Source organism: Eucyclogobius newberryi, unplaced genomic scaffold, assembly GCF_026437365.1.
Source record: "Eucyclogobius newberryi isolate DKJ021-1_F unplaced genomic scaffold, fEucNew1.0.hap1 SCAF_21, whole genome shotgun sequence".
Taxonomy (NCBI): domain Eukaryota; kingdom Metazoa; phylum Chordata; class Actinopteri; order Gobiiformes; family Gobiidae; genus Eucyclogobius; species Eucyclogobius newberryi.
In genome coordinates this window covers 8,310,607-8,331,023 of record NW_027315846.1, presented here as the reverse complement: position 1 = coordinate 8,331,023, position 20,417 = coordinate 8,310,607, and the positions used below count along the sequence as shown (strand labels likewise).

The window sequence follows — 20,417 nt, the reverse complement described above, 5'->3', positions numbered from 1 at the left end:
GACATTGTGAAGCTGTTAAATATTGACTTTTTACACAGCAGTGATATGCACTTTCTTTATTCAGACATCCCAAAATGACAGCAGGGAAAATTACAAAGTGAAAAGAAGACATTTAGTCAATTTTCCAATAATCACTTGTGTATCCCAGTCTCCCTCTCCCATCTTAAGTTCATGAATATCATGAATGAACAACACAGAGTAAACATTTGACACATGCGGGGCACATACACAAAGGCTATCATAGTGGGGTCAAATTCAAGCTTCAAGTTTTTAAGTATCAAGTAAAGAAAGTGTGTCTTGTGGTTAACAATGTTGGTGAGAGAATGAAGAAGAGTGTTCTAGAATAATTAAAAGTGGAAAATGCATATACATTACAAGGCTTAAAGGTCTCAGTTTCGGATGTAATTGTTGTCTATTTGTTGGTTTGAAAACACGAAATGGAAAGTGGAAAATACATAACATAAACCGATCAGCGTAACATTATGACGACTACTGATTTAGTGATTTATACGTTCTAAATGATTGAATATAGTGAAACCATCGAGCTGTGATTGATTGGTTATTGTGGTCTGACAGTCTCCAAAACCATAATTCGTGTGTTGCGGATTATAAGAGTTTTTATAAGAATTGTATACTATTTTTCTGTTCGCCCGCTGGTCATAATATTGTGCCGAATTGTGGAAAAAAAATGTCAGCTTGGTGAAAGTTTTAAAACAATGACAACACATAGGAAAAGATGAAAGTATTTTGGTTGTTGGACATTCCTGGGTTAAACATTGCTGGTTGTTATGATAATCTGACAAACACAATCAAACTTCTTAAGATTTCTCAATATTTCTCTCCATGTTGCATCCATCACATTTTGATCTGAGGCCGCCATATACTTATTTACATACATAACATCACCCTCTATATTTATATAACGTATATTACAGTGCATGGCAAGATCTACAACTTAAATAAACATTTCCAAGAAGTACGACATATTTGGCTGAAACATTTGCTGTTGAAATACATTACAATTGCTGGACCGTTCGTGTTAAGAAGAAGCTAATTTGCCTTTTGGACATTCAGAAACCAACACTAAACTGTTAATCCACTTGAACCACTGAGAAACCATTTGCGTTACATTTTACAGCCGTGTAAAGTGCAGGTTTGACGGAGCCACAAGACTTTTTCAAAGCTCACCACACGACAGCTGAACACAGTTAGAGACATTTTGTATAAGGCTCTTGTTAAAAATGGATTGAAATTATTGAACATTATTTACATCACATCACACTGCAAAAAAAAGCAATTTAGATTTGTTTAAATGACTTTGAAGGTGGAATATTAATCTTAAAGATGCAGGGTCCGCTACGTGGTTGGTTCTAGGTGTTTTTGTTCCGTCTTGAGTGGTATTGATTGGATTAGGTTTATTTACTAGAATCAAAAAAATTGTATTGTCATTTATATTATTCATGTATTTTGTAACGATGGAAATGATTGAAAAATACCTACTGAATGTCCTTGTTATTCAAGACATAAATGGCATAGTGTCCAGCTCTGTTGCATTTCTTACACAGATAAGAAGAGCACAGATTCAAGGTCACGTAGGAGAGCAAGATAACCAATCAGCTTCTTCCTTATTCGCTTGATAAACTGGGCCATTGGGGCGTTGCAGACAGGAACTTGTTCTGTATGTAACTGTCCAAAGAGTAAAACATATTAAACGTTTAAACTGTTCACTCGATGGCTGGATGTTTTTGACTTTTTTTACATATGGAATGTTTGGTTGAACCTGCTAAAACTCAAATTGACCTAATAGTTTCATTGCACTGAATTCCTATTTCCAGGTAATATGTGTCAAATTTCAAATGAATAAGATATATTTTATTATCCATCCCATTTGCACATTTTTCACACAGTTGGAAATGCCACAATATAATAATTTGAGTAAATAACTCTGAGCAAAAACTAAACTAACCAAACTTTTAAAAACAAGATTATTATTCTGAGGTTGAGTCATTTTAATACATGCTTGAAGTTATTTTTTGGAGTGCCTAAATTAGAATATAGTTTAATTTTCATAGATTCAAAGAACAGAATGCGATTCAGATTCAGTTCCTGCTGTTGTTCTTTATCATGATATAAATTGCCTCTGCTCTCGACTGTGATTTACATGCAGTTATATTTAACGCACAGGTTTTTATGTCAAGATGGCTTTTCTGATCTTTATTTTTGCTTTGCACCGCCATAAGAACACGTGTTTATCCTCAGCATTAAATAAACGACCACGTAAAATATTTCATTTTGTGTGAAATCAATGACTTATACATGAATTTGCCAAAATGTATGATGATATAAGTTAGTGCTTTGCTTGAAATGTGTTCACAAAATATTACAAATCCAACATATTGAATAAAGCAAATTCATAAGTGTTTTAAGCTTGTCTGTTCAAGTCAGTTTTGCACATGCTTTTTCTACTACACTGTATTTCTCTTAACAACAAGTCAAAGGATCTATTTCCCCACAAAGAGATGCATTCAGTTACACAGTGGGTGTCAGTGGGAGGATAGAGTGGATAAACACAGTCCAGAAGTGCAGAGGTTTTTGAGTCTTTTCACATTCAGGCATTTTCAATATTTGTCATTTTTTAAGGTCCATCATCCTGCTATTTTTATCAAACCACACGTCAAAATCTGCAAGTTAATGATTCAACATTTTGCGTGGTCCCTTCTCAACAGATTACATTCACATTTAAGAATTCCAGATGGAGGACAGGGGCCAATATTACACTGAACCCGATCAGTTTTGTTAGTATGGCTCAGTATTGTACTATGGAGAATTTGACCTGCCCTGTTTAATTTTAAACTTTAGCCTCATTCAGTGTTATTCTAGACCTATTGAAAGCGCTTCAGCATGTCTGTTTTTTGTCTTTGCTCTTATGTTTTCCTCAGAACTCGATCTTGCAGGCGGGGAAGGTCTCGTCCTGCATGGCCACGGTGCTGTTGGCCCCCAGGACAGTGATGTTCAGGCCCCTCTGTCGGTCCAGAGTCTGCTGGTACCACTCCTGCATGGCTCCCGACTCGAACGTGGGGATCACTGTCACCTTACAAAAACACAAAATGGAGTATTAGATATATGATTATAATACTAAATGAATATGTGCATTGGCAAATTGGTTTCCTTTCCAAATGTTCTAAGATCTTTCAGTGCAGCCGACATGAGTATTTACCTGCATAGTGTCACACCAGGAGCCTTTTCCATCCAGTAAAGCGTCGAGCGTTTGCCTCATAAGCTCCTCCTTCTCCGGTGCGTCTCCGCTGATGATGTAACATGAAGAGCGGACGCACCTGAAGAAGTCCACAGTGACCGTGGAGGTGGACGGTCCTGATGGGATATAAGCCAGGTCTACGTACACACTCACATCACCCCCAGAGGCAGGCTTTGGAACTGCAAGAGCAAATACACAAAGGAAGACAATGTTAGTTTAAGTCATACTATTTACAACAATGTAGTTCTGACTTAATCATTTAGTTTACTGTCCACAGAGCAAATGTTGACCTCTCCTCTGTGTTGACTTGCATGTAATGTATTATAACAGAAAACATAGAAAAAAAGTCGGTGTAATCCCTCATTCATCCGGGAGTGATCAAATGTAGTCGACATTGTCCATAGGACTCATGTTAAGTTACTACAGATCTCTTTAGCTATAATCTCTGTTAATGTTTCTGAACATGCTCCCTTCGAATAAAGGCTAAACTAAATAAAGCCATGCACACAGCTCACAAAGACATGCCTTTGCATCAACAGTTTTCTGTATGACTGGGTGGGTATAAGGATCCTGTTTACCCAAGGCCTGGAGGTGAGAAGAACTCTCAAAAAGCCTGTTATGTTATAATAATAGACAACATAACGTGGGCCCATTATAATTCCCCTTCTGTACCAAGGACACATCTGGCTCAGTCCTTGTTATCTGACTGACATTAGCAGAGGTTATAATACTCCCTTAGCAGCAGTCAGGCTCGAATGGACAATACCACAACATGTTGAGCGTGCAAGTTTCTGGGTCCTGTATATCTATGGTAAATACACTTCTCCTGCATAAGACGTCCAGTCTCATACCTCTTTTTTTAACTCTCTCTTTTTGGAACTCTCAGGCTACTGTAATTTACTGTCTACAACAGTATTTTGAAGCTACAGCCCTATTCTCACATTTCTTGTTGCTTATACGTTTAAAACGTGGATCTAAGCAACAGATTTCGGTGCAATGATGATGACCATTTAGCACCTTAACATTTGCGCTCATTTGAATAATTGAATGTTCCTCCAATAGATATGTAGATAGATAGATGTTGTGTTTGAGCGTGCGTGCAAAATGAATCATATATTTGATTAAACATTAGACCTGGATTGGGTGAAGATTTGGCTGCTGTTTTGGGGCTGGAGGATGGAGTCCGAGCAGAGGATAAGTTCTCCTTTGATCCCTTTGCTCCACTTTGGTTTTGTCTTTTTCCTGAACTGGATCTCTGCAAACCCTCCATCACCTGCGGGCCACAAAATGCATTTAAAAGCCTAGACAATTAATTAAATAATCATGTTTTATTAAAATTTTTAAATACTGATATGACGTCAAATTGATTTTATCATAATTTGTAGGTTTTGTATGGGACAAGCGATGACAGAGATCCCTATTTAAAACTCACCGCTGACTTTTTCCCCTTCATGCTTCCCGCTTTCGCTCTTTTGGCCTGGGCATCCGACTCAGACTGTGGGATGGGCATTGTAGTTTCTGGATGGGGGGGCAGAGGTGGACTATCCCTCAGCGGGGCGGGGAGTGGGTCCGGGGGGAGGGACTGCCCAGGGCGAACATCACGCGGAGAGTTCGACGGCTCGCTACACGAATCGTCGTCGTCCGAATCTAAAACACCATCCGCCGTGGTGGAGGGGCAGTCCTCCATTCCGACCAGAGCATTCGATTCACTCGGCGAGGCGTCTTTGTGGTTATTGTTGTTGCTATGCTGATGGCTTCCCCCCTTGGATGGCTCACTGTTGGAGGCGGAGTCAGGCGCTTTGCAATGCTTGAACTCACAAGGCGAAACCAAACATAAATCAACATCATGGGGCGACGTCTCTAAGTGAAGCGAATTCGGCGCACGGGACGTTTCCGAACCCACAGGTCGCGGCGGCTTCTTCATCTGCAAGGGCAAAGCGACAAAATGGCCACTGTTTGAATTCGAGTGATGCGTGACTGAATCGTCCCCCTCTTTCTGGCTCAGACCTTGCTCGAACGACATGGACAGCGACTCGTCCACTTCCGTAGACTGCGGGGAGCTGACTTCGGCCGGCATGGAGTGCGTTGTCGTGGTGGTGGTGGTGGTGGTTAAAGATGGAGAAGGATCAGACGGATTCTCTTTCAAAGTCCCCAATGTTAGAAAACTCAAATGCCTCTCTTTGTTAATTTTCGGTTTTTCGCTTTGCTCTTTCGCCGAACCGTTCCCCTCGCCGCCATCGCTGGACTCGACGCGCCCCGTTTGAATTCGAGCGAGCCCGGGCCGAGTTCCCCAAACATCGTCAGGGGACAAACAGTAAGGCGTATGTCCCGCGCTGTTGGGCCTCGATCCAGACGATGTGTTCTCTACTGTGGCCTCTTCCTGACTGACTGGGGCCTGGTTGGTTTCAGGTGAAGATTTAGACTGGGGGCTGTGTTGTAATGCCCCATCCAGCAAAGTATACTCTGTCGGGGTTAAATCTTGCGGAACGATCGGCTCGTTTTTAAGTGGGCATGGAAATCCGGCGACTTTCGCGGGTTTGACGAGATCTTCGCTCTTCTCTCTTTTGACACAATTTGCCATTTTTTCCTTTGCACTTGCGACATCTTCAACGTGGTTGCTCGGTTCATTTTCTGACCACGTGGCCGTTTCCTGCACTGCCTCTCTTTCGGTTTCCTCTCTTAGCTTGCGAAACTCCTCCGTCATGTCTTCTGGTGTTGAAATTTTGGAACAAGACGGCTGCTGCTCAACTTCATCAACGTGTTCATTTTTCTCTTGTGTAATCTTCACTTTTGAAACGTCTTGTTTTGTTGCATTTTTATTTGACACTGAAGTTTCTATCTTTTTGACCACACCACTCACGTCTTTACCAGATGTTTTTTTACCCTTAGCAGACGTTTTTGAGTCATTTTTTGCGTCTTTTTTGAGTTTTGTTTTGTTGTCTGTTTTAGGTTTAGCCAAATCCTTTTTCCCAATCACATTATTTTCCTCTTTACTCTCCTCTTTGCCCTTAACATCTTTTTTCTTCAATGTATTTTTATCTGTCTTCTTGGTCTCCTTTTTAGTCTTATCCACCCCATTCATTACTTTCCCTTTCTCCTTTGCGTCCTCTTTGACTGTTTTGACGATTTTTCTTATATCGTTACCGACTGACTTTACACTATCCTGACTATCTGCCCTGTTGCTTTTCTTCTCCGCACCAGATCGCTCTAAGTCTCCGGTGGTTACACTAGCCTTCTGCAAACACGCCAATCCTTTCAGTTTTTCAAGTCCTTGTATTAGTTTTGCCTGTGGAGTGACACCAGGAAACAAAACTCGAACTACTTTTTCTTGGGGGCATGCGGGGTGCCAAACCAGCAATGCACAAACTGACGCCAATGCGCTAAGTGGAAGAGATTTTGATGCTGAGGAAACTGCGTCGGGCCAGCTTTGTATAAATGTCTGGTACTCCTGGCTGTTTTTGCTCGGGGAAATGATGAAGAGGTCAAGTTGTCCCACTCCCATCTTCTGGAACAGGGTCATCGGTTCGATTGGGGCGGTGTTGGGGCGGACCATAGGGTGTGGTTTTATGTCGAGTTTCTTCAGGAGCTGCACGGTCAGAGCTCCTTGTTGTGTGCTCTTCAGTACATTGTCTATATCTGAAAGACAGGGAAATGTCTTGCTTAATTTAAGTTATAATGAAAGGTACTGTCGATTTTAAAATGGAATAAACAGATACGAGGTGAATACGAGGTGAATGAATGAATGAAAAAGTAGATATTTACAATTGTGGCGGGTCTGTTTGTTTTTAATTTTCTTTTAAGAACATTTAACGACAAACACAAAAAACAGAACAAGAGCAAAGGAGATAAAAAATAACAGTAAAACAGAAGACGTCTGAAAAAAATGATTGAGGCACATATAGTCCAAAGTTTTCAGTTTGAATTGGGGTTCGTTTAGCCAAATGTTATAGGGAAAATCAGACAGAATGATAATTAATAATCCAACTCATCTAAAACTTTATAGACATTAAACATAGACAAAAGCTATGTTTATTCCAACAGTACATGTGACTATGCCGAGCGAGTGTTTGTGTAGCATTCTAATGGGTTCTGACTCATGGGAGCAGATAAAGAGCGTCCTTTGTGTTGACTATTTTGCAAAATTACAATGTTGTTTTTTTACTCCAGCAGAACAAAGACATTGCACATAACAATAGTAGGATGACTCACTGTGTAATTCTGGTTGCAGCCTGTTGGGGGCGTTAAAGAAAACAATGCCGAGCTCTGGGGAGATTAACCTCTTGGATGAGTCCTCTGTTCAAAGAAAAAACACAGAAAAGGTTTAAATAATACATCATCATTGGGCTTTCTTACATATAAATAGCTCCCTCTTATGGTTTATTTAGGTTATGTTAATTACAGTCTCTCCCGATCATCAATAATAAAATCCAGCACAATCAATAATTGCAAATACACTATAAAAACTTGTGCCTGACCTTTCACATCTGCCCTCAGCTCCAGCTCGGACACTTTTCTCTGCAGGAACGTGTTGACACCCGGCAGGTTCTCCGTCCCGATGTGCGTCAACAAGAGCGCGTCCACCCGATCCAAGTGGCGCACCAGCTTCCAGAAGCAGGCCTGCGACTCCGACCCCCCGTCCACCAGAACCGTGAACCCGTTGACGGCAAAGAAGGCACAGTCGCCCCGTCCCGCTGGAAAGACGTAGCAGCAGGGGCGGGACAGTTTGAGAAAGCCCACGGTGGAGGGGGGAGGCAGGAGTTCGAAGGGGGACAGGGGGGAGACGGTGTTGGATACGAGGGCGTTGAAGTCGCCCGTAGCGTCCATGGTGGGGTGCAGCTCCGGGGGGTTAATGTAGAGAGAGTACGGGCTCTGCAGTTCCAGTAAGGTCTCCCTCCAGTGGCCGATGTTGGGGCAGCTTAGGGTCAGGCGGAGGTTGGAGCAGGAGCCCTCTCGACCAAAGAACTAAAGACAAAATATTCAGACTGATTTGACAACGTGGGGAGGAGGAAGTCTGGGAGTCCCTGGTTAGACTGCTGCCCCCGCGACCCGGCCCCGGATAAAGCGGTAGAAGATGGATGGATGGATGGATGGATGGACAACGTGATCTTTAGGCATCATTGATTAAAATGTTTTTGAGTGAGTGCAGGCAACTCCTCACAATTTCCTTTCTATTTAACTTTTTTTTTTACCATTTTTTCTTATATCTTTACCAACTACTTTACACTATCCTGACTATCTGCTATTTTGCGTTTCTTCTCTGCACCAGATCGCTCTAAATCTTCAGTAGTTACAGTCTGCTAAATTTGTAACATGACCTAATATGTACAGTATGTAGCTCATAGGTCTTGATTATTACCGTGCACTTGTTATGCCTCGATCCGGACCTCCTCTTCCCTCACCTGCCTGGATGACCTTCACCTTATTTTGGATGAGCCACACTTTATCTGTTGAACTCTATCTGCAAAAGGATGCGTGTCAGCCCTGGGCACATCTACAGCCTGTCCGTCCATGGGAAGGAATCTGTCCTTCACTGTCAGCGGTTCTCCTCGAAAGGGTCTAACTACATTGGATTCAAATGTCCTGTTGTTGTTGGATAATCTGATTGTCTTTTATTAAACTTCCATTGTCTTTTAAGATGATTGAATTGTTTTTCTAACTTTCTGTTATTAAAATCAACAATTTTGTCTAGTTTGGGTCTAGTTCCAGGTTCAGTGCCAGCTTAGTCCAAATTTTGATGTGGTGTATGTGAATAGTGCGACTGCATATATATTTAAACAATCACTTAACATGTGAATAGTATTGTCGTAACCAATGTGAAAGTGCAGAAACATGCTCTTATTCATTAACAGTTTCCAGCCGGTCTAATCCACATTTAAGACAAAAATTGTAAATAATTGTAAAGGTTGCTTTTGTCCAAAGACAGAAAACACTTTCCCCTTTGTGGATCTGAACAGTGTTTCAGGAAAAGGTAGTAATAACACTCACTCACTCACTTTGATTTCATTGTCTGTTTCATGGACGGGAAATACCAAGAGTCAGACAAACATTTCTGGGGCGGTTGCTTTTGAGCTGTGGAGCAATCACTACTAATGCTATTAATCCATAATGCTTTACTCTGGCTTTTAAAAATGTTGAAACTGTTGGCACATATGCGAAACCCATTTTCTGCACAATGAAAAATAAAACTTGTTAAAATAACGAACTGACAGCCTAACTATGGTCACCAGGATGTTTGCGTGAAGCCAATTATTATTATGCATAATAGAAAAGCTTGTGGGAGACTGGTCAGTACGAGTCTGGTAATGGGGGTTGAACTAAAAGGGAACTACGTAACTTTTCTGGTGGAGAGTGCGCCACCTGCTTGTTGCCATGTTGTTTTGCAGTGTGAATCGCTGCATTAAATTGAAGTCACTTTACTTTAACATAGTAGAAACTTTCACTCTACTTCCACTAATGATTATTATTATTGCTGTTATTTGAAATTATTATTATTATTGTTATTGTTGTTGCTTTCTGCATCCTAACTCTGTTCAAAGTATAATATATTATGTAAGTTAAATGGTTAAATTGAAGGGAAGTTTTAGCTGTCTTGTTCTTGTACTTTGCGTCATTGGGAAACAGATAGGTACTTTGAAACACCTTAAATGTTAGGCAGTTCACCTTTAAACTGTCTTATTGGTAAAGATGAACGTTTTGTACCTGTTGCTGGAGGATGTGTTTGAGCTGTTGAGCAGAAAACAGTCCCTGGTGAAACAGCAGGTCTCCACTTTCCTCTAAACTCTGACCAGCCAAAATCAGGAGTTTATGAGCCGAGTCCCGGGACAGCAGCGAGGACACCTGAACAGAGGGGCAAGTGCAGATCATGATTTATTAACGTTTTTGCTTAAGTAAGTCTTCAGTCCCTGTTTCTTGTTTAGTCCTATTTTCAACCCATTTTTAGTTACCGTATTTTCCGGACTATAAGTCGCACCAGCCAAAAAATGCATAATAGAGAAGAAAAAAAACATATAGAAGTTACACTGGAGTATGAAATAAGGTTGCAAGTGTGAAAATAGTACGGTAGTTGCAATAGGTGTACTATGTAACATTTCTGGAGCAGGGTCCGTCACCTGCTTGTTTCATGTAAATGTCATTACATTGCCTGGAAAGTTCCAGGTTATGGTAGAAATGTTTCTGTCTTTTATTTGTTTAATTATAGGTGTTTTTGTTGCCAGATATACTTGGTTTGGGGGAGTCGTCCGCTTGTCTTCATGGGGATTGTTTTGGGGAAGTTTTGTGCCATTTTGTGGAGTAGTATATTGCAATGATATCGACATAAGATAAAGTTTCAGAACCTCCGCGTAAACCATAATGCCTACCTCAATTTAATCAATATTAACTCCTAATTGAGTTGCTAATAAACATAATAGGGTGATTCTAAAAAAATTAAATATACTTCAAGAAAATATTCAGAATTCAATTATTTTATCTAAACTAGATACCAAAAGTGTAGAGTACCACATGGATAAAAAAAAAAATTTAAACTGATATTTGGAGAAAATCCATAGGTGAATAGTAAAATATCACCGTTGCCATGGCAAATAATTATTCCAAGTATTCTATTTTATTAATGGTTAAAAGTGCTCAAAATCTCACCTATAAACAAGATATTGAAACCTGTGAATATGAATTGTAGTTTCAAATATGAATATAACATTTTCATAATAAGTTTTCTCACTTCTGTATGAACCTGCTCTTGTGTGGGACTGATCAGCACTTGGATGTCCAAACTTTTGGAGCTGTGGCGCAGACACTTGTGTCCTGGAGGCAGCGAGACAGAGAAAGGGAAGAGACAGAGAAAGGGAAGAGACAGAGAAACAGAGGAGTGGAAGTGGGTTAAAGTCGGGCACATGGGCAGACAGCCAGACAGTGTGAATTGAAATCCTATGGAAAGTGAAAATCACATCTTACAGTTGTGATATTGGGACACGTCTGAGCAGAAAGGAGGGATAAAAGTGACAATACAAAAGACATTTGACATTATATACAACCTGTCTACAAGTCAAGGTGCAGCATTGGTTCGGTCAGAATGTAAAGAACATTTCCAAATCAATCACAGCAAAACTATCAAAAACACAGGCTTTTTACCTCATAAGGCGCTGGTACAGCTGGCAGCCCGGTGTAAACGCTCTCTCTTCTTTCTCACACTTATTGTGCTTTATCTCCTATATTTTGTAAATATAGTTAGTATATTTTTTCTATTTTACTGTACGATAGGGACACGCGCTGGAATAGTTTTTTAATTCAACTCTTTTTGACTTTTTTCGGCTGGATTTGAGCGTTTTTCGTTGCGTCCGTTGTGTTGTTGTGACGTGAGCTAGCTCCGAGCGAGCCCACCAGCCCCCCCCCGCGCCCTCCGGCCGCGCTAAAGTACGGCGTGTCGTCGGTACACGTTTATATACACGTTTATATGAAAGAGGAACTTCACGAACGATCGGGACACGCACTGGAATCGCTTTAAATTAACTTGTTTTGACTTTATTCGGCTGGATTGAGTGTTTTCGTCGTGTCGTTGCGATGTGTCTTGGCTCTGTGTCCCCCGGCCCCGCCCCCCGGCTCCGGCCCCGCCCCCCGGCGCCGTACCGCGTTTCCAAAAAGGAGGAACTCATGAAACTGCGGAGAACAGTCGTCTTACCCGGAGATCGTCACGTTATCCCGTCGCAATACTGACCTAACCTAATACTGATGTGCAATTCTGTCATATGTGCAATTACTGTGAAATTCATGTGCAATCTATGTGCTGTCGTGACACATATTCATGTGCAATTACTGTTGTGATCACATGCAATGGTATTTATTTATTTATTTGTCTATGGGAGTTTTTATTTATTTATAGGAGATCTTCTACGGAAAGTGTTTTTCAGACTTCCTATAAGTGATCTGTTCTTCTGTATCTACCTCTGTATATACCTGCGTTGCACCAATGAAATTTCCCCATGTGGGACAATAAAGGAATATCTTATCTTATCTTAACTTAATCAATAAATCATTTTAAGCCACAATTGAACAATGATGCACTATTATGTCAATTGCGTTTATTTTTTTTCCTTTGTTTTTTTAAATATATACTTTTGGTCCATAGATTGAGAAAGACAGAACAATAAGCAGCATGAAATTGGGTATAGAGTGGGGAAAGACATTCAACATATTGTCGAGCTGGAAATCGATCTATCGTCCCTGAACACAGAGCCTAAACTGCAACAAAACCGATCAATTCCTACCGGTTTTCTAAGTGGACGGTTGATAGATCGGTGCTAATATTGGTATCACTTTATCTCTGGCTTTTCATCCTGACTAATTGCCGTAGGATTCTGTTTATTGTGTAGGTTCATGATGTCAACGTAACTTTGCTCCACTTTAATTACCCAGCGCTGTCCTAAATGGATACGAGAGAGGGAAAGAGCTGAGTCAGAGTCACTGGGGACGAGATGCCAGGTTCAGTCAATGTCCGGCTCAAATCCAGTGGAGGAAGTGGGAGAAGTGTCTGAGCCCATGGAAAATACTCTCTGCAAATGAAGACTGCACGAGCATTGACAAAGAAACTGGACTGATTTACATACAGTTAAGCCTCGTACATCGTTTGCATCTAAAATATTATTTATTACGGCAACAGCCTCTTCTGTTTTGCAAGCAGTTAATTCATCTTATTTAAGTTAGTATAAGCTTCGAGTAATACAAACATTTCAAATTTGATTTCAACACAAAGGAAACTGCTCAATACCCTTTTTGATTGGGTATTGGTGATGATCTTATAATATTTTGATGACCTAAAAGCTAGAGCTGTGCAATATTTGTCTGTCTGTCTGTCTGTTTGTATGTATGTATGTATGTATTTATTTATGTATTTATTTTGTGGTAAAAGTGTGTGGTTTGGTGCCGAGTTCAGACTTTAGAAGAAGAAATGTGTTTGTTTTGTTGGGTGGAAATATTTACGAGTCTGACTTTATTATGTCAAGAAAATGAAGAACAAAAGCCATTTTTTCAGTTTTTAATAAACCATAATCAATCGATATGAGGGAAAAACATATTGTCATAACACTCAGCCCTGCAAATACGTAACTATAGTTTCTCTATATCATGAAGGTTTTGAGCTGGGCTTACTTTAAGTTCACGGTCACCAACCCTAAAGAAGCTAGGAGGTGGGTGTTTTTTTTAATATACTATCTTCAATATACCTACTAGTTCTGATAAAGATCTGTAGTTTGCATGCATCTTTTTGCTTTTTTAGAACCTCCACTAGAAACGTAAAAGTTCAGTTTTAAATACAGACACAGACAATAACAGCAAGACCAGGAAAAGCCACCCTTCTGGACATTTTCCTGGTAAGTTATGATTTTGAGTCAGATTTATGTAAGTAATCAAGAAAGTACATACATTCCAATTAGTACAAAAACAGGCAGATTAAGTCTTGAGTCATTTTGCAACGCTGCAGTAGAAATAGCCCATATAATAACTTCAATACAAACAAAACTGCTATGCTTTCTCCGTGTCACTGCAATGTCCAAAATCCTTCAAGTGGGAGTTTTTGTGGCCTGTTGGGAAGCTGTTGTGGAGGTGTAGCGCTGGCACTGGTTACACTCACTTGTCAAAAACATGGCGCCGTTGCTAACAAAATCTGCATCGTTCAGCACTTCAAATACATTATAATTTGCCCGTGTAATACTCTAGGCTAATGTGGGGGGGGGGTAAATGGAAGCGACTTAGAGTAATTAATCAACTGATGTTTTGGGGACATTTTAGCGGTTTGTGCTGTTAAATTGTGTGATGTTTTTGAGACTTGTGAACAAAGAGAGAAAGAGGAAAGCAGAACAGTTGTAGTTAAAAAGGCCACGAAAATAGTCATCGAGAGGGTGCCACGTCTTTCAGTAGAAATACACCAGTGTCACAAATTACTTAAGGAAGAGCAAAATTATGAATAAAATGTACACTGAATGAAGTAAATATTGGAACTGATGAGGTGCCTGCAGACCATTGGCTGTACACATACCACAGTTTGAGAACAGCTGATTTACACCATAAAGTCAACCAGTTCTAATCATATTGTGCATCTATTGTAAGAGATGTCAACATGTATTTTTTTGTGAATCTCGAATTGGCTGGATATCGATGTCATGTGACGTTGTTATTCTTGGCTGACTATATATCATGTTTTAATAGATCCCGCTTCCACAGAGGCTTGATTTTCACATCCAAAAATACTTCTCCCGCCCATTCAGAGGTGATAGTTCAGCCCCTATTGTTTGCTGGTACTCAAGGTCCGTCTGAAACAATATCCTGCCTTCACTTTCCTTCCTCTGACACTTCCTGGCACATTTCCATGGTGATTTGGTGAGTTCAAGGTCACTAAAGGGTAATTAGTTGATTATAGTCTATAGTTTCAGACTTACCAGCACCTTTGAATGAGGCTGTGTGGTGGGACAAGAACTCCTGCAGGTGGAGGTTCAGGTTACAGCTTTTGAGGTCTACGTCCCAAGAGCGAAGACCTGCAAAATAGACCCACAATCTTTTTTTTTTTACATCCTGAAGGAATCATTCTTAAAACACAAATATACAAATTATATATATATATAAAAAGGAAAAACAGACACTAATTTGCATTTTCTTTAAAAAAAAAAAGAGAAATAAAGGTTGGATTTGAACTGCTTCAATGACATTGCAAGATAAAAATAATAATAGAAAATACCCTCAAGTAGTTAAAAGGGGATTTTTCTTGTACGTGTGTGTGAACTATATGATATATGTAATGACACGGTTCACAAAAGCAGATAAGAACCCTGCTGCTGTAATCTAGATAGGAAACATATTTTTAGCATTGCAAAACAAGGCCGATGCACAGGCGAAAGTCGATGCAGTCAACTTCTATTATTACTGCTGTTTTTGTATTTCTTCAGTCATTTGTCAGCTTTGTTTAAGCTTTCAGATGTTCTAGTTCTGCATGTTGTGTTTGTGAGAGAATCTATGATTTAAATTGCACATAATAGGTTGTTTACGACTGCAGCTGCTCATACGAACACTTGTGATTGTGGATTCCCCAGAATTTACCGCACAATATTTCTGTGCTGAGATTGTTTGTGATATTGAGAACATTTCACCTTATGATATTTTACTTTAAACTTGAATTGGGCTACTTTATCATTTTACATTCTCTTTACAGGAGATGTAGTATGATATAAGGGCGTACTATGTAACCTGCTTGTGGAGATGTTATTGCTTTGCCTGGAATGTTTCACTATATGACATTAAACATATCTATCAAGTGTCTATATCAAGTGATGCCACATCTTTCTTCTTTATCACTTCAGGTGTTGTGAGGGTTGCAAATTACATCATGCATTTAGTCCCTTTGGGCATCTATTGGCGAGTCAGTGAGGTCAGGGACGAATGGGTTTCCCCCCCAGTCTCCCACTGTCCAATTTTTGTTCACATGCGACAAAACTACACAACAACACACACATATCACAATTATGATACTTAAGCTTAATGATATTGACAATTCTGTGGCTGTAATAAATTTTCCTATAAAGTAGACATAGCCTTCCTCCCAGTGAGATGTTTTAAATTATTGAATATGTGAGATGCAGCCTTAACTACTAATCAATAAACCATTAGAAAGCATTTAAAGCATCCCATTCATTGAAGATGATCAAATGTCTCCCATACACTTGCATTTGAAAACATTATGAAAGACTTACAATACTTCCCACGGTGAGATAAATCACTCCAACGTGACACGATGTACCTTCACCATCTGCTCGACTTTGAGCGTCCCGGTTGCACGCAAACCCTGGTATGAATTCGATTTCTGAGTATTGTGTGTTGGCGGCCGGTTGTTGACGCGCGTGCTCATGATACAAAGACAAAACACCAGTCTCTCCGCTGATAATTGCACCGAGCCCAAGGGGAATGACTGCATGCATGGTGGTGGTGTGGGAAAAAATATCAGGCAGCTGACGCATCCCCCGGTCAGGAGCAGCGTGCGGTGCGCGCATATAATTACATAAACGCTGCAGTGAGGTCAGCGTGTGGAACGGTGTGGACAATGCACACACTGACGCAGATTTTTAGGGTTATTGTGCGTATAAATGCAGCAAAGTGATGCGATGCGCGCCGCCTTACCGCGTTCAATGTCTTGTCCGAGCTGTCCCGCCGCTGCGTGGTCCTGAAGCTCGCCGCCGCTGCGCCCCACGACGATGAGCAGCGAGTGTTTTTGGTGGCAAAAGTCGAGCTGAGCGATCTCCTTCTGCTGAACCTCCCTCTCCTCCGGCAGCAGCACCCGACCGGACGCCATGTTGAAACGCCGCACTTTGGATGTGATGTCATCGGAGGAAGAAAAGAAAAAAAAAAGAGCAAGGGAGCAGCAAATCTGACAGTGCCTCGTTTGAAGATGAGAGGAGCTGGAGATATAGTGCCGGCTGCTATGTGTGTGTGTGTGTGTGTGTGTGTGTGTGTGGCGGGCCCCGTGAATTATTGATGGCACGAGGTGATAGCGCAATGCGAGGATGCCATGTTCAATTTCTGCACATATTTAATTCATTGTTGTCAGCATCGTGTCTTTAGGTATAAACACGCATAAAATATAGAAAGCATACAGTGTTTAAAAGTTTATTTTCGTCATACAAATGGCCTATAGGCATATAAACTGCACTGCATAATGCAAATCGATCTTTTAACATTGCTTACAGCATCTTTACATTTAAATAGCATGCATATCTACAACATTTAACACATATTTTCTATTTTATCACAGTTTATTGACAACTCGCAATATCCCACATTTTTATCACAAAAAAATTAAAATAGGAGCCCTCTTAAATCTCTTACAATAAGGAAGTAACCTCATATTTTTCGTTACAAACAAAATGCAAATGACTCTATCCTTTACATCACAAACATTTGAGGACATAGAAGTTGCACGCAGTCCCCCGCGGGCAGCTGCACAGTGTGCCGATCCGCGCGCCTTTACGCACGGCGCATGGCTCCCCTGCGTCACACTGGAAAAGGTGCGGAAGATAAAACACATGAAACTAACATTATTCTTACATATTTCATAGTAAAAAAATGAGCATCGTGTCTTTAAGTTGTTTACTTACTGATGGCAACCAACCAAGTTTTTTCTCTGATGGCATGTCTTTGCTTCGCAGCTTCTCCAAAACTTCTTGCAAAGCATCAATCTGTAATTAAGAAGTTGTGTAACTGATCAACAATCACTCAGACCGCCACAAATGGACAAAATAAGAGTTAATACATGCTGGAATCAAACTGGGTCAGTGAGTGAGGTCTGACTAAGCCACCACAGTCCAGCGCTCATGCTCAACAGATTCAAAACATTATGATGAATTCTATGATTGGTTTATAATATCTTACCAGGTCTTTCTCCTGTTGGGCTTTTATCGTGTAGTCCAAGGAGCGCGTTTCTAGAGACGAGTCCTCTGTGCGCACGAGCCACAGGTACGAGCAGCAGCAGGTGACCGCGAGGAGGAGAGTCGTGGCGCTGACCATGGTGCTGAAACCGGACACTCGGGGTTCGACTGAAGTCAAGGGGTAGTTTTAAAGGCTATGGGCCAGAGAAACCCCTCTTTATACCCCCTTTACAGCGCTGCTGTCATCAGTCTGGTCCTGAAATATTAATGTATTTGTGAAACTGCTCCACACCTTTTAATCTCAGGGTGACCACAGGGTGACCACAGGAAGAGCGCAGTGTCAGAGGTGTGTTTGCATCTGACTTATATTTTTAATAATGTCTATTTGAGTACCCTGACCCGGCCACTGAATAGAAATTGCTTATATCCGCACACAAAATATAGAATCGGTATAGTCCTATTTATTTTATCCTATTATTATTTATTTATATTATTATTATTTTCTTGAATGCATGCCTTATTTGATATATTTTGCCTCATTATTGTTCATTGTTGTATGGGGCACAGAATCACCAAAGCAAGTTCCTAGCCTGTGAATTTTGTTCCCTGACAATGGCAATAAAACTATACTGATTCTTATTATTATGCAAATAAACCTTCAATTGAGACACAGCAGTATTAGTAGCAGCAGTATTAGTCTGCATTCCAGATGTTAATGTTGCAATACTTACTTTGTAAAAAAAAAAAAAAAAAAACTATTTTCCTTCAATCCATTAACTGACACGGATTTCTATAGCATTTTATGATTATATTTTCACAATATGTATCACGTTCTGTTTTCATTTAATTTGACTCAAATCTGATGACACATTGACCCCTATTGACACCAAGCTGTTACCAACATCCAATTTCCTCTTGTGGATGTGACCTTAGCCTCCACGGGATCAGATGTCTCCCTGTGTGTCCACACTGTCACTTGTGGTTTTGTGTTTACACATGTCTTCTCTTCTCACTCAGAGACATTATCCCAGAGAAACAAGTGTGCACGAATAATAAAAAAGATAAATCAAATGTAATCAAGTATGCATTATTCATGGTTTCAGTTTATAGGCAACATTGTGCAGTATTTTCCCAAGTCTACCACCTTAAGCTAAACGAGTGTGTGTGTGTGTGTGTGTGTGTGTGTGTGTGTGTGTGTGTGTGTGTGTGTGTGTGCGTGCGTGCGTGCGTGTTTGTGTGTGTGTGTGTGTTTTATGTTTAAAAAATAAATAGTAAAAAAAACACTCAACACAAAATACAAAGAGACTGATAGTAAACAATTGTATTGAATTCATATTAGATGGATTTCTATTTAATTTGCGTTTAGCACATATCATTACAACCTACATTTAGGCCTTACCAAAAATAGGCTGCTTTTAAAGATTATGTGTTGGTCCAAGCCTGTTAATGCCAAAAATAGGGTTTTGGTCATTGGCCTGTTCCCCGGGCTAATGAGCAGTGTGGAACCCGGGAGTAAAGGGTGGCGGAAATGGAGTTCGAAAGTGAGGAAGGGAGCGAAACTCTAAAAGAGAGAAAGGGACGGACTTGAAACGTGAGGTTCGGGAGCGTCGTTGGAAGTAAAGTTGGAGATGTGAGCTCAGTGAGGGTCAAGTCACTAGAACTGGCATGGTGGTGATTGAATGCAAGTCAAAACAACAGAGGGATAAAGCATTGAAGATTGGTTCCAAAAGAATATTTGTGTTTTTGTGTTTTTGACTGGAGCCCATTGGACAAAAGACAAAGGGAGTGATTAGTGGAGTAGCATTGGAATTGAATGTGGATAGATTTGTGTATGTTGTGGATGAGTGGAGTAAAGAGGCTGATGCGTTTTGTTAATGGGGAGAAGCAGGAGAGTACGTCAGTATGGAGAGCTGCCAGATAGAGTTTATTTAGGTCATGTGTGTTACAGAATCTGACCATTTGAGAAAGAGCCTTTGCAGTGTTACTGTTGCCAAGAGTACAGCCATGTCGCTGAGGTTTGTAGAGGGAATAGGAAGTGTGCATATTGTGGAGACACGTCGTGCAGTGATGAATTGTGGTTGGGGATGGCTGTAGAACCCAACTGTTTACACTGTCAAGGAGATCATAAAACTGAATCTACTCTCTGTCCAAGGAGACCTGTAGAGAACAAAGTGATGAAATTAAAAAAAAGAGAAAGAGATATCTTTTGCAGAGGCAGAGAGATCTGTTAAGGCTGGAAATGTAGGGCAATCAACCAAATAAGGCAAGGCAAGTTTATTTGTAGAGCACAATTCGTACATAAGTATAATATCATGGAACATATTGTCAATCAATTTACTCACATCTGTAACCAATCTTTTAAAACAGGAATTGTTCCTAACCAAATGAAAATAGCAAAGGTTATTCTCTTATACAAAGGCGGTGACAAACATTTGACTTGTAAAATCAATTTTCAAAAATATTAGAGAAATTGTTTGTTAAAAGATTAGATAACTATGTTGAAGTTAACAATATGTTAAATGAGCATCAGTTTGGTTTTAGAGCACACAGGTCCACAACGATGGCAGTTGTTAATCTTGTTGAAAATATTTCCCCGATCATTAGATCAAAAACTCCATACAATAGGTTTATTTTTGGGTTTACAGAAAGCATTTGATACAATTGACCACACAATTTTATTAAAAAAATTGGAAAAATATGCCTTTAGGGGAAAAGCAAATTCTTGGTTAAATAATTACTTATCGGATCGATTCCAATATGTT

General features: G+C 40.3%; 2 protein-coding genes across 3 annotated transcripts; both read right to left on the bottom strand.

Moving 5' to 3' along the window:
• Nucleotides 1-41: 41 nt before the first annotated feature.
• Nucleotides 42-16,609, bottom strand: LOC140371088 (microtubule-associated protein 1S-like). Its single transcript, XM_072458385.1, has 10 exons — nt 16,412-16,609; nt 14,683-14,778; nt 10,974-11,056; nt 9,956-10,093; nt 7,732-8,218; nt 7,466-7,549; nt 4,689-6,892; nt 4,391-4,529; nt 3,218-3,435; nt 42-3,091 (listed from the first exon to the last, which is right to left on the bottom strand). The coding sequence occupies exons 1-10, from the start codon at nt 16,581-16,583 to the stop codon at nt 2,936-2,938; spliced, it is 3,777 nt and encodes a 1,258-aa protein (XP_072314486.1). The 5' UTR covers nt 16,584-16,609; the 3' UTR covers nt 42-2,935.
• Nucleotides 16,610-16,881: 272 nt separating this feature from the next.
• On the bottom strand, nt 16,882-17,879 carry cart1 (cocaine- and amphetamine-regulated transcript 1). Of its 2 annotated transcripts, none has more exons than XM_072458383.1 (3): nt 17,660-17,879; nt 17,386-17,466; nt 16,882-17,319 (listed from the first exon to the last, which is right to left on the bottom strand). In XM_072458383.1, the coding sequence occupies exons 1-3, from the start codon at nt 17,792-17,794 to the stop codon at nt 17,179-17,181; spliced, it is 357 nt and encodes a 118-aa protein (XP_072314484.1). In that variant the 5' UTR covers nt 17,795-17,879; the 3' UTR covers nt 16,882-17,178. The 2 variants fall into 2 exon arrangements, with proteins under 2 accessions (XP_072314484.1, XP_072314485.1); XM_072458384.1 differs by having other exon boundaries at nt 16,882-17,286; nt 17,660-17,875.
• Nucleotides 17,880-20,417: the final 2,538 nt, after the last annotated feature.